The sequence below is a fragment of the Mustela lutreola genome, chromosome 8 (genome assembly GCF_030435805.1).
Source record: "Mustela lutreola isolate mMusLut2 chromosome 8, mMusLut2.pri, whole genome shotgun sequence".
Classification (NCBI taxonomy): Eukaryota; Metazoa; Chordata; class Mammalia; order Carnivora; family Mustelidae; genus Mustela; species Mustela lutreola.
Genome location: NC_081297.1, coordinates 99,914,770 through 99,939,310, shown reverse-complemented (window position 1 = coordinate 99,939,310; position 24,541 = coordinate 99,914,770). Strand labels below are relative to the sequence as shown.

General features: G+C 39.1%; 1 protein-coding gene across 1 annotated transcript in view; it reads left to right on the top strand.

Moving 5' to 3' along the window:
- WIF1 (WNT inhibitory factor 1) overlaps positions 1–24,541 on the top strand; it is a 69,151-nt gene that overhangs the window by 43,071 nt on the left and 1,539 nt on the right. Inside the window, exons 3-9 of the mRNA XM_059186235.1 lie at positions 912–1,020; positions 9,308–9,448; positions 10,350–10,445; positions 11,430–11,525; positions 15,402–15,497; positions 21,498–21,593; positions 22,106–22,201. Of these exons, the coding sequence (XP_059042218.1) occupies positions 912–1,020; positions 9,308–9,448; positions 10,350–10,445; positions 11,430–11,525; positions 15,402–15,497; positions 21,498–21,593; positions 22,106–22,201 (730 nt within the window). The remainder of the gene's footprint in view (positions 1–911; positions 1,021–9,307; positions 9,449–10,349; positions 10,446–11,429; positions 11,526–15,401; positions 15,498–21,497; positions 21,594–22,105; positions 22,202–24,541) is intronic.

Here is a 24,541-nt window from a genome sequence, read left to right as displayed (position 1 = left end):
ATCTCTACAGTTAACTGCAGAGCCACTCAGCTCACCTCTCATTTTGGCATCTGCACTATTTATTGATTGCTCTTTATTCCCAAGCAAGAACATGATTCCATCATAAATCCTTTGAATAACCCAGCTGAGAATCACTTAAGCATCAGAGCTCTCCAGGGAGATTATACTTCACCATTTTCAGTATTTTGTGGTTATTCAAATAACAGGTACCATTTTCTCTACTAGACTTAGTGGGAAAATGAAAAATGTTTACAATGTAAAATTTTACAGGATGTTATATTGCAATGGTGGTTTTTACACTTTTAGGCTTTTCTCTCCATAATTAAATTGAGACCTTAAATGTAAACGTGCCAAAGGGAAGGATACTGAAAAATAAATATTCACAACAAAGTCATTAGTTTTGGACTTTCATATCTTCTTTTGCCAATAGCTTACTGCTTTCATTATCCCTTACGTATTACAGCTTTCCAAATTCTGATCAAAAGACTCACCTCAAATTTGAATTAAAGAATGAATTAAAGAATTAAAGAATGACCCAAGAAGCTGAGATGGATTTTCTAAGGACTAGCTGCCGATTGTTTTGATACTAATTGTTTCCTTAAGAGCTTTTTTCCTAAATCCTTTTAAGAGACAGTAACTAAATAATATTGTTTAAGCTAAAAAGCCACCTTATGGATATACTGGATAGATGTCATTAATGTTTTTAAGGCATCCTTCTCTCCAGAGTCCAATTCTAGAGTCCTAAAATCCAGAAGAGTGAGTTATGCCTACAAAGACTTTCAGAGGTCATGTATTCCAGATTTCCTGTAGTGAAAAATGTCACTCTCCTATCAGAGGAGTGACCAGTTAAGAAATGCCTTCTCACACTCCATGGTCCCCATGGTACTGATTGTCAATGCCTTTTGTTGTAGGCAGAATACTTCTATGAATTCCTGTCCTTACGCTCCCTGGATAAAGGCATCATGGCAGACCCAACCATCAATGTCCCTCTGCTGGGAACAGTGCCCCACAAGGCATCAGGTGGGTGGTCTTTGCCTTGCGAGGGGGTGGAGTCTACACTTGTAATGGTGATGGAAATAATTTCAAGACCTGGAAGTCACCCGTCAGAGGAATCATGGAATGTTTTCCTGAAGAGATCCGATGATTTTAGGGCAGCTCGATTATTATGTCCCTACCTCCTTTGGACAGAAAGTAAGAATGGGAGTAACAAAATGGCTGTTTCCTAATTTGCTGAAGACTTGACATAGTCCTGGTTCATAAGCAATTCCAGATTAAAAAAAGAAAGTCATTACATGAGATATATCCAGCCAATAATTATTATGAATTAATGTAGTGCACATAAATGTGGCAAAGATGCAAAGCAAGTGATTGGGGGGAAATGGGATACATTGAGAAAAACTTTACCCAAATGAGTATTGTATTAAATAAGAATTTGAAGGAGCAAAGAGACAATGGAAAAGTGGGAGAAATGTGTTAACATATCAGAGCTAATCTACCTTCTCTGCTGAGAAAACACAGTATAGGGTATTTGTTTAGAGATGTTCAGCATGTAGTGCTCGCTTCGGCAGCACATATACTAAAAAATTGGAGATGTTCAGCATGTAAAACAGCAGCTCAGGCCTTCTCCAATTTGAGTTCTGGGAGGGAGTCAAGGCCAGAATTACCACCCCATTGTACAAATTAGAAAACTAAGCCTTCTGAGGCTTCACTGACTTCCCAAAGTCATATATGAGTAATAAGCAGTGAAGCTGAGACCAGATTTCATGACTTTCAGAGAAGTACAGAGATCACTTATGTTAACATGGTCAAATACATGTGTGTTTCTTTCTCATCTAGAAATATAAATTTTTCCATAGTTGTGATAATAGAATATATATTTGATTTTGCACTATAGTTGGTTTTTTTTTTGGGGGGGGGGGCTTTTAACACTTCAACAAAATAATTTTCCAGTGTCATTTTAGATTTTTCCAAAAGTTGTTTTTGATGTCCTTATTATCCATTTTATGAACATACTCATAATTAGTTTACTCATTCCCTCATTGTGTGTTACTTGGATTGTTTTCAGGGTTTTCATACTAGGAATATCACAATAAACATCGTTTTTAAAGTAATAGATGGTCAGTGAGTAGAAAGCCCATTATTCATCATGACTGCCAGCACAGAGCCCAACACAGAACAGGACTTCATAAAATACTTACTGGATTAATGTTTGTATCAAAATCTTAGAGCTCATCTCATTATTTTATTAAAGTAGATTCTTAGAAGTACAATTATTGTGTCAAAGGACATGAACTATGAGCATTTCCAAAGGCTTTTAGAAAAAATTGCCAAAATGCCAAATTACTTTCCACAAAGGTTGTGCCCATTTGTATCCTGGCTAGCAGTGTGGGAGAGGGCCTAGCTCACCATAACATCATCAACGTGGGTTATTAATCATGGGAACTCTTTTGCTGACTTAGAAAGTGGAAAGAGGTTTCTTAGTGTTCTTTTTTTTTTCTTTTTTTAAAGAATTTATTTATTTATTTGACAGAGAGAGATCACAAGTAGGCAGAGAGGCAGGCAGAGAGAGAGAGAGGAGGAAGCAGGCTCCCTGCTGAGCAGAGAGCCCAATGCGGGACTCGATCCCAGGACCCTGGGATCATGACCTGAGCCGAAGGCAATGGCTTAACCCACTGAGCCATCTAGGCGTCCCTCTTAGTGTTCTTTTAATTTGATTTTTTTTGTTCCAACCGAGGTAGAAGACATTTTCCTCTATCTATATAATGTAAAATGTCAGTTAGCCATGCTTATTTTTATATTGAAAATATAAAATAATTTATTGACTTGTAATAAATTATATATTCTATATTATTACATATTATTATTTTTATATTACTGTTTATACTTTCTGGTATATTTTTCAGTTTATTATTTTTTTGAAGGCAAGGATATGCAGAATCTAAGTCCTATGTGATCAAAACTATCTTTCCCTTTGTCATTTTTTCCTACTTTTTAAAAAAAATTTTATTTATTTGACAGAGAGAGATCACAAGTAGGCAGAGAGAGAGGAGGAAGCAGGCTCCCCGCTGAGCAGAGAGCCCAACTGGGGAGGGGGCCCTCCATCCCACACTGGGATCATGACCTGAGCCAAAGGTCCAGGCTTAACCCACTGAGTTACCTAGGCACTCCATTCCTGACTACTTTTATGCTTAGAAATTAATTCTTCTTCAGAGAGCAATTATGTGATAATTATGTAATAACTAGAACATGCTTCTAGCATTTTATCAAATTTATTTTGACAATAGTAGGAGGTAGGGCTCTCATCTGAATTATTTTCCTGAGTATTCAGCTTTTCCTGTATAAGAGGTTGAATTGATTCAAGATATACCTTTTATTTCACATTAAGTTCTTCCATACATAGAGTTTTATAGCTTACTATTTGTTCTAATACTGTAATATTTTTAGTTTTATAAAATTTTTAAATAACTGATACCATAACCCTGTCCTTTCTAAAAAAAAAAATTAGTCTTATTCTTCCAGAGGAATGTTAGAATAACTTTGATGTCTAATGAAAATGTCAATAAGCACTCCTATAAATCTATGCAATAATTAAGAAATCAGATAGTCTTATAAAGTCCATTTTCAGGTTTTGGTCATCTACTACTGCCTGTGGATCTTTATTTTTACATCCCAGAACAGAAAGAGCTGGGGACTAAATAAGCAGAGTTTTTTCAGTTTCTTGGCATAGGTCCCCATGTGGGTGTAGACAGCAAGAGTGTGAATTTGGGTTTCCCTTGGGTCATCCCTGGGCTGCAGGGATGACCCAAGAGTCAGCCCTTCCAGAGTATTTGCTTCCAATCCTGATGGGTTTGGGGTTCTAGAAAGGTCCTATGAAGGAATGAGGCCTTGGATTCTGGAGATAAACTCACCTGAGATTTATAGCCCCACAGCTATGGATGCCCCTTGCAGATCCATGGGCATCACTGATCTACACAGAGGGCATTGCTACTGCAATCACATACTGCTACATCACGGAGACAAGAACATTCTTGGAGTGTGGCCATTACTCAGTCTCATGCCATGTCACACAGTGTTTTTTTGTAGTCAAAGATAATTTTCTCAATCATATTTTTTGCTCTTTCTTTTTAGATGCAGTCAGGAGTAAAATAAATACATAATAGATCTCTCAATTTCCAATTTATATTCTTAAGTTTTTCCTTTGCTGTTTTCTGGTTAAGGAACACAAGTTCATTGTAGCCCATTAAATAATTAAATCAATTATTCAGTTACACCTGCTGAACTTCCAATAAATCTTGCATCTTTGAGTTTCCAATTTAATGCTTGTAACCTAAATCTTCCCAGCCTTATTCACCTTAGTTAAAAAAAAAAAAAAAAAAAAAAAAGCTTACTGAAATTCTATTTCTTCAGATACTGAAACAATCAAATTTTGAATATATGATGTGCCAATATTTTAACACACCATACTGAGATAAAATTTCAATTTCTAATCACACACACACACACACACACACACACACACTGCATATACGACCCCCCCCCAACCCCCGTACCCCAGAACATAGGGTTTTGAAGGCAGATGTGGGACTTGTTTGCAGAAATGCAGGTGCAAGAAGTTTATGGGAATTTTAGCTCGTTGCAGGGCAGTTATTCATTAGTCTTATTAGCTCAGTCCCCACAGTAGGAGCAGTAAGGGTACCTTGAATTATTAAAAAGTAACCAAATCAGTGTGTCTTTGGCCCTAAACATACAAGTAGTATTCATTATTCTACTGGTCTGTTTTATACCCTCACGCTGCTAAGTCGTTCTTTCATCCCCCCAGACTCCTCGATGCCTAAACATTGCACGAACAAGAACATTCTTGATCTTTAACAGTTACAAAGGGCCTGCCTTCTGGCATCTGAAGAAAATAAAAACAGGAAATACAAACTGCAGGCTGCTTCAGTAAAACTGGAGAACAAAAAACAGTTTCCATCAAGCCAAGGCTTTACCTCTTTGAACACAGCTTCTGTCATACCATGAACCCAAGACAGCCGGCTTCTTTTTCAACCAAAGATTTCAGGAATTCCATGTCTAGACATTTTTCAGTAGGTGCTAATGCTGCAGGGAACCCACACCTCAGCAGGGAGGGTGCTCAGTATTGGCTGAGAGAACGAATGGCGGTGAGCACAGCTTGGGGGAACCGATGAGCGTATGACGGTCGTCCAGCGATTTGTGGTCACGTGGTGCCGCGCGTGCGCTCTCGCTCTCATCCTGTCCTTCCTCAGGGTAGTGGCTCTCGTGCCTGGAGACCCTCCTCTCTGTGTGGAATAGGAATACATTGGCTGTGTACGAGTCAGTTTGTTGCAGTCAGCTTCACATCTGTGTGCACTTGAATGCCACGGGAGTTACATTCAATCTGCTTCCGTTTTTCTGAGTTGTTTTAATTTACCTCAGCTTCAGTTATACAATCGAGACTGTCCTGGAATTCACGACATCTGGACTAATTTCATCTGGCTCTCGGTGAAAGCGGCCCTCTCCTCAGATGCTTATTGTTGCAAAAACACAACGTAACTATCACGTGTCTGTTATTCCCTGAAAGTAGGGCGACTGTGCTTTTTCTTCGAGATCTTTTTCTTTGTGGGTGTGTTTTTCGGCATGCACACTCTTCATGTCTTACTCTCTGTATCCCCCATCCCTCCGGTCTATGGGGAATTTGTCTACTTAATGGGGACGTGTGCTGGTGTGTATGAGGGTATGTGGGTGTGTCTCCCACAAGGTTTGTCTATGTGTCTGTCAATGCCTAGTCTGTGACGGACGATAGGTTAGGTGCTGAAATGACAAAAAAGAACAAGGTATGGTCTTTGCTGTTGAAAATCTCATCCTTAGCGAAGGATACAGAATCATAATTAAATCATTATAAGAAATCATGTATAGAGTATTGGTGAAATACATAAGTGAAATGATTTAGGCAGGGGGTGTTAGGGTAGACTACAGAGAAAGTGACAGAAATGTTTCATTTTGATCTTGAAAGATGAGTAGGAGGACACTGGACAAAAAGGAAGAGAAAGAATATTCCAAGCAGCAGGGTGGGTGTGCGGTCAGGACAGTGCCGCCATATACCACCTGCTGAGGAACAGAAAGAAATCTAGTTTGGGTAGAGCACAAGTTGCACAAAAGTCAATTACAACTAAAAGTCAGGTGTGGGGTTTTTTTTGTTGTTGTTGTGTTTTTATTTGAGGGGGGAGTGGCACAGGGAGAGGGAAAGACAATCTCAAGCAAACTCCCTGCTAAGTAAAGAACCCAGTGTTGGGCCTGATCTCACAACCCCAAGACCATGACCCAAGCTGAAATCAAGAGTCAGGCACTCAACTGATTGAGCCACCCAGGCACCTCAGGTGTTTTGGTGTTTTTTTTTTTTTTAAGCAAATTTTTTGGAAACATTTTAAAAACTATAATTATAATTTGTATTACTTGAATAGTCTTATAAATAAAATATATAAGCAGAAAGGAGGACGGGTAGAATTTACACACACACACAAAAAAATAAAATTTCTATTTCAAGTTTTAAAACGGAAAAATAAGCAAATGTAATTAGTGTTATTTACATATCTTTTATTAATTTCTACTTTTATTTTAAAAGTTAATTCATTGAAACTCATAAACTATGTGCCTCCTAACTTTTAAACTTTATTTCCTAGTTCCTTTCAAATCATTCTGTATTGAGATTCAGACCATAATTATGCTGACATACCTCTTGTTTCTAAAGAAATAGGTATTTGTTGGTAAAACTTTTCCACCTGGGCTGAGGGTAATTGTGATGTTTTCATTTTTAATTGAAGTTGAATTTGCTAAGTTGTGATTATAAATATGTAAGGAAAATGAGCACAGTTTTAAACCTAGATTGTGGGCGCCTGGGTGGCTCAGTGGATTAAGCCGCTGCCTTCGGCTCAGGTCATGATCTCAGTGTCCTGGGATCGAGCCCCGCATCGGGCTCTTTGCTCAGCGGGAGCCTGCTTCCTCCTCTCTCTCTGCCTGACTCTCCACCTACTTGTGATCTTTCTCTCTGTCAAATAAATTAATAAAATCTTTAAAAAAAAAAATAAATAAATAAACCTAGATTGTTAGATCTTTAAAAGATGAAGAAGGAAAATATCTCATATGAATATTAATATGAATTGAACATAATTTTAGATTAGTACAATAACTCTTAGAGATAGCTTACCTATGGTTTACTAAGAAAATAATGATGCTACATCTTTAGTTATCTGCCAAGATAGTCTAAAGTTTTTCATTCAAAAATACAAAAGACTTTTCTTTTGCATTTGACAGAATTAGGCATAAATATGCTGTATGAGTGAATGCTTTGATAAATTATTTTTGTTTTTGTTTTAGAGAGGGAGAGAGAGAGAGAGGGAAAGGTAAAAGAGTGGGGCAGAGGGAGAGGGAGGGAGAGAATCTTAAGCAGGCTTTATACCGAGTGCAGAGCCAGACATGGGGCTTGATCCCACAATCCTGAGACTATGACTTAAGCAGAAACCAAGAGCTGGATGCTCAACCGACTATGACACCCACACGCCCCATGAAGTGCCTTTTTTAAAGAATTAAGTGGGCTGTGAAGTTCAGGCTAAGTAAGGTCCAGAAAAATAGATGCACCTGGAAAACAATAGTTCGAAAATTTTATAACTGAACCAAGTGAAAATGCATTGGAAGAGAAATTTGTCAACTCTTGCTTCTTTTTGAAATGGAAATCCCTACAATGGATTTTTGTGTTTTGTAAATTGGCATTTTTGTGTCTAAGATTTCATTAAAGCAAGGCTTTCAGCAGGGACAATTTTACTTTGAAACTTCTGGCACAATTTTGGTTTTCTCTCTCTTTTTATTTCTGTTAAAATGTATTTCCTTTTTACTGTTTAATTGATTAGTTGCAACGCTTGGATCTCAAGATTCAGGAGAACTGGAAAGACCTATTATTTTGAGAATGGCACAGTAATAAATACTGACAATGTCAAAGCTTTGAGAGGGGTTTTTGGTTGTTAAGCGCATTGAAAAGATTATATGACCAGCTTGCGTGCAACACCCTATGGAAGAGCAAACCAATTTCCAAATCATTCCGTCTTATGAGCTTAGGGGAAAGGTTTATGGAAACTCTAAAGGGAAAGGATTTTTCTTGGCTTGGTACGACTTCCCCAAGCTTGGTAAGAATAACCTGCTATATACAAACAAAATGAAGCAAAATTTCAAATATCTACTTATTAGCAAAATTTCTTCCTATTTATAAGAAAGAACTAGAGCCTATTGGATCAGTTAGATCAGTATTCCCCAGTGGATATGTTAACGATAATCTGGTGGATTTTAGAAATTTACATAATCGAGGACTAAGTTGACTAGGCATCTTGACTCTTGATCTCAGCTCAGGTCTTGAACTCAGGTCCACATGAACATGGAGCCTACTTTTAAAAACAGAAGAAGAATAAATTTACATAATCTCTCTCTTAGCCAATGACTTGATCCATTTTCCACCCACTGACTTGTGGGCATTCCAGAGTTGGTGGCCTTCTTGCTCTCCCAGTACACCATCATCATTAGTTGTCACTCTTTGCTAAGTCAACATCTACATACCCCGAGTGATCATTACACTCACACACACATAAAAATAGCTTGTTTTTAGGAACCTAAACGGTTAGATATAAGCTTATTTTATTCAACCAAACTCCCTTCTAGATCCCCAAGATATGAACACTCCTTAATAGTAACAAATAGCTGAGAAAATATTAGCTTCACAAACTCATTCCAACAAGTAGAGTCTAGTCTGAGTTGTAGAATATTTCCAAAGAAAATATTGTGAAACTTTCAGGCACACAAAGTAAAAATAAACTAGTGTCTATGGGTCTTTATTTAATAGATTCTGGAATACTGTTTTTTAGCTGTTTTTGGATTATATGGAGGCTGGTGAAGGTATCCACAAGGTTTCTTTCCCTAATTAATCAATCTGTGTTGCCTATTTGCACCTTTAATTTTTAAAGAAAATCTTTTTTTTTTTTTCAAGATAGTACAAGCCCAGACTAGGAAAAAAAAAAAAAAATCCCAGATTCCATATTAGCAGAGCACAAACTAATGAGTCATTCATTCTTTCTCCGCCCAGCATGATATGTAAGTTCTGTGGAAAACACCCATATGGTCAAAATACAGTCTCTACTCTGGTGGAGATATAAGACTATCAAAAAATGCAATGTGACCATTTTTGCTTTGCGTTGTCTCTCTTACCAAGATTTCTATGCAACTGGAATCAACTAGATAAACTCTTTCTCTATACTTATTTTTTCCTTAGTTGTTCAAGTTGGTTTCCCATGTCTTGGAAAACAAGATGGAGTGGCAGCATTTGAAGTGAATGTGATTGTAATGAATTCTGAAGGCAACACCATCCTGCAGACGCCTCAAAATGCTATCTTCTTTAAAACATGTCAACAAGGTAATCAGTAATCCCCATCAAGAGAAGGCTCAGAAGGCTTTTGGGTGTGATATGGGTAAAAAGATAGATAATAGACAGACAGATAATTTTTTGGTATAATTATAACCACACCAATGTGTAGAGGGGCTGGTTACTGCGGAGTCCAGTATGGTATTAAGAGCTTTTCTCTGCTATGACACCACTCACAATTTTAACTACCAATACCCCTTCAAAAGCCATCTCTTCTACCTCTCTCCTTCCCCTCCTCCAACACAATCTTTGGGAGTCCCCAACTTCATAGCAAGGTTGCCAGGCATTACCAGCAACTACTACCTGTTAAGGCAATACCACTCCCACCCCCACCACAAGCTTGGTGCTGCCGACCTCCCCAGAGAACAGGGTACCACCGTCACAACAACAATGTCTGCCAGGCAAAGGCATCTCACCCTGATGCCCATTTAAGCATGAAGGCCTAGATTTTTCCCCCCATCTTGATGCAAGGTTTTCCAGCACAGAATTTAAGCTCTAGAGGCCTTCAGTGCTCTAAAGATGAACCAAAAGGCCATTCCACCCTCTGAAAGTAAACGTTGTGGGCCATATCATTTATTTCAGTGTGAATTTAAGAAAGTCCAGTAGATTGATAGGTGGGGGTGAAGGCAGAATAAAGCTTGCTTTGCCTTCTTCCTTGAGCCCCCCTACTGCTGGAAGTAGATTTAAGAGATGCAAAATCTGGCTTTGTTGAGGATTTAGTGAAGCACAAGAGGTACAGAGAGAGAATATAGGTAGAACTTACCAGTATTCAGTAAATTAGGATAATCAGGGCACTGCAGGTAAAGGTCACCGCTAACCTCTTCATGCTTGCTGTAATTCACCCAACACAATTTCAGAGGTGTCCATATAACCATGTTTCTCTTTGGTGAAGCTGAATGCCCAGGAGGGTGCCGAAATGGAGGTTTTTGCAATGAAAGACGCATCTGCCAGTGTCCTGATGGATTCTATGGCCCTCACTGTGAGAAAGGTAAAGAACGGAGAGAGCCAGCTACCCTCCCTTGCTTCCTAATGAAACTGATGTCACACAAGAGCCCCACATAAGCTTTCTTAACACAATCTTTGAAATTATTTTGCTGGTCCTACCATAAAATTGGTAAAATCTTAAAGAGCCACAGAAGAGCAGTTGGAGAGTACTTCTAAGAGTGGTTTTCTGTTAAATCCAATATCTGGCGACGGGACAGAGAATGTTAGCACAATGTCTGCATTCTTCATGGCCACGACCCACCCCCATCCCTAATTCACTATTATACACACTATGCCTTGGCATAATCTTATGAAAGTTTTGAAGTTTTTCTCCTCCACTTAAATTGGATTTTAGAAGCTAATTATTATGATTGATTTGACAGTAGCTACTCCAATTCAAAGTAACTTGATTCACAACTAAGTCTACACCTGAGTTATGTAGTTACTATGAGGCCAAAAAAAAAAAAAAGGTAAAAATTATTTGTATTGTAAGTATATCTATGTCAGTGAAATTACTATTATATGAAAGAGTTAAGAGGAAAATGTGGACTAACCACAGAATGCTTAAATACCAACAGCTTATTTGATGAGAGTAAAACTAAGACATAAGAATTTTTCCCATTTGCCTATATTTTGGAATTAGAAGATGTAGGAAATAGGGCACAGAAAAATATTTAAAATCTTAAGAAACCCATGTCTTAATCAAAGTAATGATTCTAGGCAAATTTTCATCAGCCACCGAAATGGAACAATTCTAAAATTCTCACCTATGAAATTAGTTTAAAAACACCTCATTTAAAAAAAAACACCTCATTTACAATTCATAAATAATAAAAGCATAAAAGCACACCTGTATCTCTAAAGACCTTAGAGTCTACCACAAAGATCAAAAAATGTAGAGCTATTGTATTATCGATGTTTCCGAAATGGTCCTTCCCCAAAACCCTACGTGGCCTTAATCAGAGCACTCTCTCTCTCTCTCTCTCAGCCCTTTGCACACCACGGTGTATGAATGGCGGGCTTTGTGTCACTCCTGGGTTCTGCATCTGCCCACCTGGTTTCTATGGAGTCAATTGTGATAAAGGTAACGGTTTCTTTCTAAGAACAAGGTTCTTTTTACTTTATAAATGTTTAGTTAAAAGAAGTATATTTGATATACCATCACTCTCCATAATAGCTCTATTATTAGGGTGTAAAACTTCGTTGGCTGCTATAATAACTTTAACCCCAAATTTTGGTGTAGTTCAACACACTAGAAGTTTGCTTGTACTCACAGAATGCTCCAGTGCAGGAATCCCTACAGTGAGTGGGGCTGCCCTCCATGCTATGATTCGAGGATCCTGGCACCTTCCACCTAGAGATCTGGAACTTTCAGGAACCAGTCAGTGAGCAGAGAAGGAGACTGGAGTAGACACTGATTTAAAAAAAAAAAAAAAAAAAAAAAATCCCAAGAAGTGATTTCCAAAACTTCCACACCTATTCTGTTCCATGGACAGGAATGTGCCTCATGGTCCTACCTAGGTGACTGTCCCAGGTGCAGACTGGGCAGCTGTCTCCCACTGACAACTTGACGGGAGGGGAACATGGAGTTTTGTGCACCACGTGAGGTTTGGGTATGTCTTCATTCTGTTTTATGGGTGAGCTTCTAAGACTGAAATGAAACAACCTGCTCCACCTTTCCCGACTGACTGCCAATTCAATGATCTGCTCACAGAGGACAGCCGGGAGAGATGGTCTTCCGCCTTCCTGTGACGCAGCACTTTCGCCAGGCTTACTCTCAGAAAGTGGGTTCAAACTTGCCTCTAAAATATTGAACAGTCTATAGGCTTTACAAGATACCAATTTGTTTTGCCTGATTCACATCTTTCATGGGGGTAAAAACTTAAATAATATCATGCAAAGTGTATTTATTTATTGACATTATCCTTGTGTCAAAAACTCTCATTGCGTGAGTAGAGCCTTGTTTTTTTTTAAATAAATACATGCTATGAAATGAAAAGCTATGTTAGTTTTGAGAAGTGTCTCTTCAGTGATCATGCAGTCAACACCAATTAAGATTGAAATGAACCACTTTTTTAAAAAGAAGGAAGAGCTCCTGGAAGAATCCCTCAGCATGAGTCAGAGAATAATTCACAGGGGTCTGCTCTTCCATGATACATAAAGTACTTCACAACTTTTTCTGATTTTACACTCAACAGCCTTTTGAGATATGTAAAGTTGTATCTGCTTCATTCTCAGAGAAGCGAAATGAAGTTTACAGAACTCCAGTAGCTTGGCCCAAACTCACACCCTCTGGGGTACTGTGTTGTCATTCAGGCTACCTGCTGGGGTTCCCATTCCTCCTCAAGTGACTCTGCATCTGGGCTGATGACTTTATCTCCTTGTGGGTCAACCTTTTCCCGTCTCTAAACTTTTTTTTTTTTTTAAGATTTTTATTTATTTGAGAGAGAGAGATAGAGCACAAATGGAGGGAGAGGGAGAAGCAGACTCCCTGCTGAGCAGGGAGCTCAATGCAGGGCTCCATCCTGGGACCATGGGATCATGACCTGAGCCACTTAGGTGCCCCTCTGATCTCTAGATTAGGAATTAAGCCACTGCCCCTGGCTCCCCAGCCCCAAGCTGGGGAGATAATCTTTGTGACCATCTCTACCATTTATTTTTAAGTGATATAAAACTAGAGTATTGGATTTAACTTAAGTTTGGATTCATAAAGGTTAAGCACTAAGGACAAGATAAGAAGAGCCAGTGAGTAAAAAAAGTTTCTTTTTATTTGTCAAAATTTATTTGTCAAAATTTAGCACTCAACATCTCCGCTCTTCCAAAATTGGGCGATTCGTAACGTAGAATTAAGCTCAGATTATCACAAAACTTGTTAGGAAACAGCAAATCCCTCAGAGGTTTGGATGAAGAACTCAGGTATGAAGAGGTTCAAAGAGATTGTTTGTGAGGGCTGCTTACTGAGATGTGACCGTCATTGGTGTCGTCTGAACAATGGAGTGCCAACTGCAATGTTTTTCTAATGCTATGGAGTCACAAACACTGTGTGGTCACTGTTGAAGGAAAATATGTGGATTCCAGTATGTTTTACACTTTGTAATATTTTACATTTCAGATGAAAACTTTTCCCTACTTCTTAGACTCCAGTAACTTTTTATTATTATTCTTTTGGAAAGTCTGTTGAAATTCCACTTGGTCTCATTGGAGATCTGGGAATATTAAAAAATAATGGCTTTTATTACCTCAACAAAAAGATGCATTTATCATCCAGGAGGGAGTATAGAGCTTCTGAAAAATGGCTTAATTACTGGCACAGAACTAGAGCTGAGCATAACATATTTGAAGCAACATTAAAGATTAACTTTTGGTGGCTCTTGGGACTTCTGTTGCCAGCTTTAGGAAATGAAAAGTTAAGCCCTGGCTCGGCATGCCCTCAGCCCCAGTGAAAGTTACCTGGTGCCTCTGTACATTTTCCTAGTCCAGAATCATTGCACAACAGAAATGTAGAGAAGCTTGTAAAGAATTGTACCAATACTAAGAGCATGGCCACATTCTTTAAATAGCTTTGTCATCATTCTGAGACTTACAGTTCAGCTCCCAGGTTCATCCCATTCTATTCTTTAGAAGGGGTAGTGCCCAGAAGGCTCTGGCCAAGCAGACCCTGATCTGATGTTTTCTTGTCTCTTCTTCATTCCCCAGGAGACACAGAGACAGGTGGGGAGACAGAATCACACTTGTAAAAACAACTGTCCTGCCGTAACAATACTAGGAGCAGTTAGCAAGGAGGAAGCCCAAAGAGCTGGTTCTCCTAAATCCTAAATTCTATACCCAAATGCTGCTGTTCCCTTCTGCATTGGGAGGCTGTGTTTGCCAAAGCAAGTACAGCATTGCCTTAAGAGGGCAGATCCTTGTGGTTTGAACAAAAAGCTCTATCATTTAAGAAGCACGATACTTGCAGAACATGCAGGTTGGACTGCTTTTCCACAAAGAAAGCATACATATAAATTTTGGATCTCCTCTCTGATTTTCCTACTGGAAGCTTACTTCAGCATTTGTTCATCTGTAGCCAACTTTGGCCCATTTTATATAGAACAAGAACAAATAGGCCCTATAACTGGAATTGCTGAGAATCCAAGCTCTCATTTTCATCTCTTTTCTAGAAGGAGCCAACCTGTCTATTTTTAGATACTTACTCTACCCTTGTCCCCATTTTTGTCCTCCCTTTATTTTAGGTGTAGGCAGTGAAATTCCAGAAGTTGACACAAAGACAGGGTTTAGGATGAATTACAAACAGTATGATTATTGCCTGGAAAATCTAGTTAATTGGACCACCACAATAATCTGTCCAAGTAGCTGCTGCACACTCCCATTCCTGTGGGATCTGAGGAGGATTGACAGTCTGTCCTTTCCCAAACAGCAGGACTCCTTCTTCCAAATGTCATAAAAGTCTATTTTTTAAAATCCCTATTACATAAGATGAATCTCTGTTCTTGTTCTGGGGGGAAAAAAAAAAAAGTTGCTTTCTCCTTTGCCAGCTCCTAGTATTTATGGCCTTTCTCCCTTTTATCTATTCTAAAATAAGTCTTCTCCTTTTTACTCTTCTTTTAACGTCAAAAAATATTTTAGGGTGTTTATAGTGTTCCTTTCTTAAGGGCATAGTTACAAGAAAATAAAAACATAACTTTTTTTTATACATCTTGCCTTTTTTTTTTCTCTAAAATAGAAGCCTCCAGGGAGAGAATAGTATATAATGTATGTGCTATTCTATTATGTTGTTGAAATCTGTCAATGATCAAGCAGTTGGTTACAATTTTTGCATTTGCAAAGTGGCTTACTTGACTAAGTAAATGGGCAGGAGGCAGATGTCTCAGAAATATCACCTCACTTTAAGTGAAGTTGGATTTTTTTTTTTAAGGTTTAACCTACTCTCTAATGCAATTACCCATGTTATCCATTCTAATAGCAAACTGCTCAACCACCTGCTTTAACGGAGGGACCTGTTTCTACCCTGGAAAGTGTATTTGCCCTCCAGGACTAGAGGGAGAACAGTGTGAAATAAGTGAGTATTGACTTTCTGCATTCTCTTTGTTTCTGGGGGGTGGAGGGGAGCCTCAGTACTCCACCTACCCCCATCATTTTTTCAGTGAGGAAACTGAAGCCCAGAGACAATGAATAGCTTATCCAAGGTCTCAGGTCAGTGGTTTCTTTTCACTAGATATACCATCTTCATTTTTCCTAAAGGTGGGGCAGTGGGCGCCAGATGACTCTGAGCCCACACTCTGACTCAGTCATATCTGGGTTTGTATTATTTGGCATGTTGTGTTGTTTCTTATTAGTGAGTTTGTCCCCTTCTCATTGTGCAGAGCCCCTCGCTTCAGCCTAGAAATGTAGACCAGAGTTTTGGGACAGGTGGATTTTTTACCTACCTGCAGGCATAGAATTTCTTCCCTAAATTAGAGCCAGTAACCCATCTAAGAGGAAAGGATAGATTCAAGGAAAGGGGAGAAAGGGTGCACAACAATTTAAAAAAAATAGAACAAACTAACAGCACACAGTACAAAAATGAACCACACAGCTGTTAAGTAAAGGGAAAAGTGCATACTGCACGATTCTATTTTTATGAAGTTGAAGAACAGGCAAAATTAATGGATGATAGTAGAAACCAGGTTGGTTGTTGGGGGCACCGAGGAACTTTATGGGGTACGAAAAATGCTCTATATCTTGAATGATGAAGTGTCACATGAATGTTTATTCAGGTAAAAAAATAATTGAGCTGTGAACTTCAAATCAATGCAGTTAGGTCTTCATTGTGCCTTCATGATATTTTGGTCATGCTTCCATAGAAAGAAAGAAAAACTTAAGGGTGGAATGTGGTAGATAGTCATTGTTTTCAGAATCAGGATCTCAAACTGCTTATCCTGGCTCTGCCTCCTACCAGCCATGTAACCCTCAGCAGATCGCTGAATCTTCCTATTAAATTCAGCAATGAGTCAACCGCATCCTAGATTGCTTTATGATCCAGAAAATGGATAACACCAGTGCTTCATTCAGGAAGGAGAAAAAGAACATGAGCCTGTCTCCTAAGGGTGCCCTGTTGCTGCCTTTTTGGAAGTTCTGGAATATAGCATTTTCATTTCCAGCCATATTTTATCTGTAAAATACTGCTGTGTTTAGTATCACCATACTTTCTGAAGTGGGTTGCAGTGGGCTCAAAATTAAGTAATATTAACAATAATTTTATCTTTCAACCTCTAATTTATTTGTACTTTAATGAGTAGTAGATGAAGTAACCATTTTTGATAGAGTTCAAGTGAAATACCTCTGAAGTTTCCATAGAACATGTAATTAATTGTCAGGATATGGTTTCTGTTCTTATTAATTACCCTGATAAAGATATCTCTGAACTAATTCCCCTCAATTTTCTCCCCACACTTACTCTCAGACTTCACTTACTTAGCTAAATCATATTCATGAATCTTTGTTCTTGGATTCATTTCTCTACATGTAAGTATGTCCTTGGGTTTACAACTTTCCATTGGCAGAGACAATGATTTCTATTCCTTTTTTCCCTTACTACACTAAAAATGTAGGCCTTTGAAGGCTCCTGATTATCCCTATCACAAGTTATTCTCAAATCCCTCTAGGAAATGTCTTGTTTCTATTACAAGAACCACAGTACTAAGAAAATACGGAAATGGATCTTGAGTTGAAAAGTGCCTCTAGTATAGTAGAGACAAAAAATTGAATTATGAATTCTTATTTTAAAATTGAGATGTAATTCACATACCAAAAATTCACCATTTTAAAATATGCAATTCAGTATATATTCATGAAGAACAGTACCATTTCTGTCTCATTCCAGAACATGGCATTAGACATGTCAAAGGATGTCAGAAGACACCCTGTACTCATGGGAGCAGGCACTCCCTATTCCCCTTTCCCCAAAGTAGTAGAAACTACTAGTCTACATTCTATCTCTTCAGATTTGCCTATTCTGAACATTTCATATAAATAGAATCATATAACATTTTTCCTTTGTGTCTGACTTCTTTCACTTAGCATGATGTTTTTGAGATTTATCCATGTTGTGGCATGTATGATTACTTCCTTTTAATTGCTGAATAATATTCCATTGTGTGGATATACAAACCATCTTTTGTTTATCCATTCATCAGTTTACAGACATTTGGTTGTTTCCACGTTTGGGGTGATTGTGAATAAAGCTGCTGTGAACATTCATGTACAAGTTTTTGTGTGGAAATATGTTTTCAGTGCTCTCGGGTATATTCCTAGGGGTGGAATTGCTAGGCCACATGTGAACTCCATGTTCAATTTTATGAGGAACTGCAAAACTGTTTTCCAAAGCCACTGTACTATTTTACATTCCTACCAGCAATGTATGAAGGTTCCAGTTTCTCCACATCCTTGCCAATACTTGTTATTGTCTATTTTTTTCATGAGGTATATATTCTGATGTTACTTATATTTTCATTTCCCCTGGCATCTATTAGGACTGATACCTTCCCAAACTTCAGTTTGACTTAATTTAAGAACTCTTGCCAGTTAACAAATAACATCAAGGTTAGAAATACCTGGAAGTAGGGAGTATACGTTTATCCCGTTACTTAAGGTTCATAGCTAGCTATCCCAAGGATCTTCAGTGAACTTTCAGTTAAAAAGTTTACATGGGTTATTTATGCTGTATTATAAATGAAGTTTTAAAATAACATAATGAATTCTTATTTTTACAAAAGTCCTCTCTAACGTAGTGAAAAGAAGGGGAACATGCATCCCAATGTTCATAGCAGCAGTGTTCACAAGAGCCAAACTATGGGAGGAGTTGAGATGCCCTTCAACAGATGACTGGATAAAGATGTGGTTCATCTATACCATGGAATATTACTTAGCCATCAGAAAGGATGAATACCCCCCATTTGCATTGACATGTATGAAACTGGAGGGGATTATGCTAAGTGAAATAAGTCAAGCAGAGAAAGACAATTAACATATGGTTTCAGTCATATGGGGGACATAAGAATAGTATGGAGGACCACAGGGAAAGGGAGGGAAAAATGAAGGGCAAGAAATCAGAGAAGGAGAAAAACCGTGAGAGACTCTGGAATTCAGGAAACAAACTGAGGGTTACAGAAGGGAGGAGGGTGGGGTGATGGGGTAGCCTGCTGAAGAGTATTAAGGAAGGTACCTGTTGTGATGTGCAGTGGGTGTTATACACAACTAATAAATTGTTGAACACTACATGAAAAACTAATGATGTATTATATGTTGGCTAACTAAATATAATTAAAAAAATAAAAAATAAAATGAAATCTATGGGACTAAAAAAAATAGTCCTCCGTATAAAGTATTCTTTATAAAAAAATTTAGAATACCGAATAAAACAATTAAAAATCACCTATAATCCTAAGACCCAGAGATGATAGTTGTTGGCACTGTTATAAATCATTTTTGTTGGTTTTCTATGTGAAGCAGAGTCACACATTTAAGTTATCCTACAATCCAATGGGCAGAGGAAGTTTAATGTCCTTATTTTGTCAATCCCTAACTCATTGTTCTCCCCGGACCCCCCGCACTCACTGGTTATAGTAAAATGCTAACATATAAACTTAGTAAAATTTGTTTGTCTTCAGGCAATGTTTAGTCTGTTCTGGGTAAAAATGTGTAATCTTTCAAGTTGGCTTACTTTTCCACTGTCCAGTGGATAAAATTTATTGCAAAATATTTTCAGGAAAAGGGAGTCAACATTAAAGACACTTAGAGGATTCTGATTTTTAAAGCAGTCACACCTTCATGAGGCTTTGGCTCCGTAAGATTTGATTTGGAATGGCCTTGGGACAGTCACCTGTAGTCACATTTCTGCTGTGTGATAACCAAGAGAGAACGTCCTTATTCCTGGCAGTGGTGAACCCAAACATTCTCACTTCCCTCTGATAAAGAAAATAAGAGACCCATGGAAGCAATGAAAAGGTTCTCTCTACCAGTCATTCTCTGTGATATCCCTGGCTACCAAGTTCACCTCTCATTGAATGTGGGGAAATTGGTGTCACCAAGTATTTCACAATAAGTACTATCTTTTCTGACATAGGGTTATTGTCCCGCATCTTGTTGACTTGAAAAACCCAAGTGCATGGCAGAATACTGTGATAGGATCCAATTTGGTACATATGGTGAGGTCAGATATTTCATTGATACAAATGGAAATTGAGTTAGGCATTCCTTTGCTTTAGGTAAGACTTGGGATCTTGACCAAATAGTAAATGCTATTCTAGCATTGTCTTAGCAAAAAGGACACTTTTGAATATTTAATAGTCAGTGAAAAGGTAGTATTCTATTATTAAGGTCATTTGATGCCTGTTTCTAGAACATCCCTGCATCAGAAAAACTTAAAGGTATAATGGCATTCCAGGTTTTTGAGAGACTCTAACATCTCAATATTATGTCTCTATTGTCTGCACAATGGCTAAATGTTGCTTTGCTGAATTTATACATTGGAGAAGGTCCTTGTGAATAAGTGAAAAGAGAAGTAAAGTGTTTCAGCAAAATAATTTGCATATGGAATTTATGTTTATCAAACATAGCGCTTGCTCGTAAAACATAGTAGCTCACTTCATTTGAAGGCTCTTTTGACCATAAAAAGAAGAGCTTAGAGAATAAAAGTGTGTTTTATGATAAAGATTTCATTTCTTCCCCTTATGTATTGAGACCTTTGTAATGAGTATTCTGCTGAAATGTAAAAAAAAAAAGAAAAAGAACAACAATAAAAAAAAATCCAAATCCCTTCACTCCCAAAACCTAATGGGTATTTGCTCTCTCTGGAATGCCATCATGCTAGTCACGGGATGCAGTCAGCTCTGGGTGACCCACCCTTTTTCTTCTACTTCTTCAAATCACCCAGCCTTGAATGGCAAATTCTAGATTGCAGAGGGAGAATAAATAGCTTCTGGAATAAAAGACTATCATTTTATCATTTTTACATCTAAGGCCCTACTGCAGCTCTAAAATCCTGTAACCCAAAGAGCTGTGAAAACATTAGCAATTCTCATTTGGCACCGACATAAAAGAAAGAGTGATGTATTTTGAGGCTCTAAGACATTCTAGAAAAAAAAGCATTGGTGTGGTATGGGGCCTCTTTGGTGCCCTACTTCATATCTCCTCTCAACCCGCTTTTCACTCCAGTCACTGCTGTGCAAACCTGTTTTGGGTGGCATAACCTCATGGTACCCCATCTTAGTTGCTCCACACTTCTGCTTTCTACCCAGAGACTCCTATGAGTCCTACAAAATCAGTCAGCACTCACATAGGGGCATACTGGAGGTGTGAGGAAGTCATTCCATAGGGTGACCCTCAACCAATGGAAGACAGGTGCCAATGAACAAATCCTCCCCTCTCTCTTCTTAAGAGTAACTTGAAGGTGCAGTGTCCACAGCCTCTCAGAAGAATCGCACAGGATAGAGCCTGGTTGCCTAAAGTGATGACCAACCCCCCCCCCCACACGTTTGTGTTGGCTTTCCTTCCTTCCATTCTTTCCTCTCCCTGTCCCCCCATTCTGGTTTCCTAGGATCACTTTAACAAAGAAACTCTCTGCATGCAAGCCCTGCTCTCTGGAGAATCCTTGGCTAGGAAAGATACCACTGGGCACAGGTGTAGGTCTGCTTTTAGAAAGAGTGACATTCAAAGTCAGAACTCAGAGAGATCACTTGGTGGTTTATTCACATCTTAACCTGTACTGTATCTTAAATTACAAGTGTTTGCAAAACAGAATTTTATTCTGCTTACCAAAAAAGTTATATACACATAGCATGTGGGCAACACATTTATCGTAACAGATATCCATTAGAAATCACAAGTGCAAATACTAACCCGTTTGTTCTAAGAATGAAACTCCAACGGTATCAAAGCCAGAGCAGGTCTGAAATAAATGGGAATCGGTGCCATCTAAAAGTATTTATCCTCTCAAAGCCCTGCAATTCCCTTGAAAAACGTGAATATCTCTGAATGAAGCACTGAGTTCCTGGCTTATCTGCATCCTTCTCTGTTTCAGGCAAATGCCCGCAGCCCTGTCGAAATGGAGGTAAATGCATTGGTAAAAGCAAATGTAAGTGCTCCAAAGGTTACCAAGGAGACCTCTGTTCCAAGCGTAAGTACCCAGAATCAGTAAGTACCGCAGAATCAGCTCGAGCTCGGGGATCTCCTCCTACACAACTTCTGGGCCTCCTGCATGTTGCCTAAGCATCACCATCAACCTGTCTCAAGGACATCTTTGTTCCCTTTCTCTAGAACAAAGACAATGTATGAAATCCATGCATGTGAAAACACAGACACATTCACACATGAGCAACTCAGCTTTTTAACTATTGGGGGTTTTCTTAAGGAAAATGAGCTTCCATTCCAGCAGTTTCCGAGTCCTACTGAGCATCTTTTGTGACTCAGAAGCATCAAGCTTAGTTTACCATCTCTCTCGGGCCTTTTTTCAGAAAGTCCCAGACTGACTTAGAGCTGGAGATTGGCTTAGAAAAATCAACAACAACAACAAAACAACAAAAGGGGATGAAGCCCAAACTAATACATTCTAAAGAACTGCAGGAAAAGCAACTAATTCTCTTGAACAGTGAAAGCTCAGGAAACACTTTCTATCTCCTCCGGTTCTAGCGGTCTGTGAGCCTGGCTGCGGTACCCACGGAACCTGTCATGAGCCCAGCAAGTGCCAATGTCAGGAAGGCTGGCACGGAAGACACTGCAATAAAAGTGAGTGGGAGGGTGCACCTCGAGCCTATCTTGGCTCCGGCAGCTGATAGATGACCCGTAGCTCAGCCCTGCTTCCCATGTTTGCCTCCTGTCCCCAGGGCTCATCCCTGGCCCCCTCAACTCTCTAACCCTTTGAGCCTAAGTTTTAGAGTCTAAGGGCAATGCAGCTGTGCAAATTATCACCACATCTGTAAAATAGCTCCACTTTTCTAAGTTAAAGCAGTAATTCAGGTTGCTTTGGTAATAGAGTGTGGTAACTATGAAAGAGATAACAAGTATGAGAGTCTAAACCAAATATATACATCTATTTGGCTCTGATTTTATCTTTAAGATCTACCCATGAGCATATAAAACATGAAGAATTTTGCTCTTGAAGATTACTAAATGTTATTGGTTGTGATATGTTTCAAATAAGTTCTTTTGAGGCAGAAAAACAAAAGAAAGAAAAAAGAAGGAAAGAAAGGAAAGGTCTAGGGAGTATGGAGTTGTATATTTTAAAATTTACTGACTACCAAAAATGAGCTATCTGTAGAGATGATAAACCACTGGTCTGTTTTCGGCACAAAACAACACTGATTCAATTCAACCATTTCATTTTGATTGAGATCTTCTCTGTTCCAAGCAAGAATCCAGGCACTGGAGACCTGTCAGTGAGACGACAGAAAATGCCCCACCTGGTGGGGCTAGCGTTCCGTCTCCTAAGCTTGGGCCCACAGTCCACCTTGCCTTTGAAGGAAGGCAGGCTTCAGTCATCCAATAACCTTCAAGCGCAGAAGTTCAGCTTGTGCCTATCACAGTCAGTTTCCAAAATAATGGACACAAATTGCACAGATCACCTTCACAGCAGATATTTTTCTAGAGCCACAGTTTCCAAAGGGTGGTCTATGCAGCCCAGGGAGTATGGAAGTTATCAGCTAGGTGGATGGAAAAGACGGGTTTGACAATAGTTTTATATTTTTTGTTATTTTATTATATTTATATATAAGTTTATATATAAATATATATCTCAATCTCAAATCTCTAATTTTTGTGTGTATTTTATAATGTTCACATTATATTATTATGGTGTATATCTAATACATTTACATGTAGGTATACATGCTTTTTTGTTTGTTGGTTTTAAGGCAAGTTGGTGTCTGGTCTGTGCTACACCAAGCCATTGACTTGAGTCTTGTCACGTGCTACATTGACTGGATGGTAGATTGAATTGGCTTCAGGTGGGTGTAGCTTAACCAGAAGTTCGGCTCTTCTGGAAAAGGGTTCTTTCCACAGGTAGTAATGGCTAAATGTATCCCTACAGGGACACACTTAGGGGAAGCTTTTTTTGGACTAAAAGAACTGCAGAAAACTAACCATTTCAAGAGATACTTGGGGAAAGAGTAAACCAAATCTTTTATGCCACCTTTAACTCGGGATGCAAGTAACTTTTGAGACATCCTCCAGCCTAGGGATGGGCTGAGGTCACACTATACATCCCAGGCATCAATCAGTTGCAAAGCTCCTCTAGGACCCACATTTGGGACCTGGTGACCAAGAGTGATGGCAAGAGAGTAGTTCCTGCTGATAAACTAGTCACATCACCAAAAAGAAGGCAAGTCAGGGGCCCTCGAGTAGCATCGATGAGCAATTCGGACAGGACTGCCAGCCCCCATGCACCCCCCACTCCTCGACCTGCTGCTGAGAGTTTTGTCATCGATGTACCCTCAACTCACGGCATTGCCTCAAGATGATGCCCCAGCGCCTGATTAAAATGCAAATGTGGTGTCCAGGAGAGGCCACCCAGCCATTTTGTACATGAGCTTAGAGAATCAGGCAGAAAGAAAGAGATTTATTTTGACCATTGGGAGGTGACAAGGAAGGTCGGAGGCATGGAGTGCTGGAGAGAGCAGACTCCCAGAGAGGTGACACTTTGGGAGGTCTCAGGCACCCAGACGTGTTAGTGGGGAGGAGGACATTGGAGACAGACTTCCTGGCTGAGGCTCACCCTCGCCAGCAGGGAGGTTCGGGCTTCGTGGGTGGCGGGGAGAACAGCAGGGTAAGGATTTACTCCAGTGCATTGTTGGCTCATGTTCTGGCTGTTCCTTGAGCTACCAGCCTACATACTGACAATTCAGAGAAACACATTCGGGAACAAAGTATTCTGTTCTCAGTAGTTACTTAGTGGCATGCTTGCATTTAAAAACCACAGGGAACAAATGGAATGCCAAACTCTACTTTAATGCACAGGAAGATGGAGGCAGATTTTTAAAAATGTGATTGTCCCCTTGGATCCCTTTTAGGAAATCAGGAGAAAGGAGTCAGTGCCTCAAGCACCTCTAGAAGTTGGCAAGTAGGAGAAAG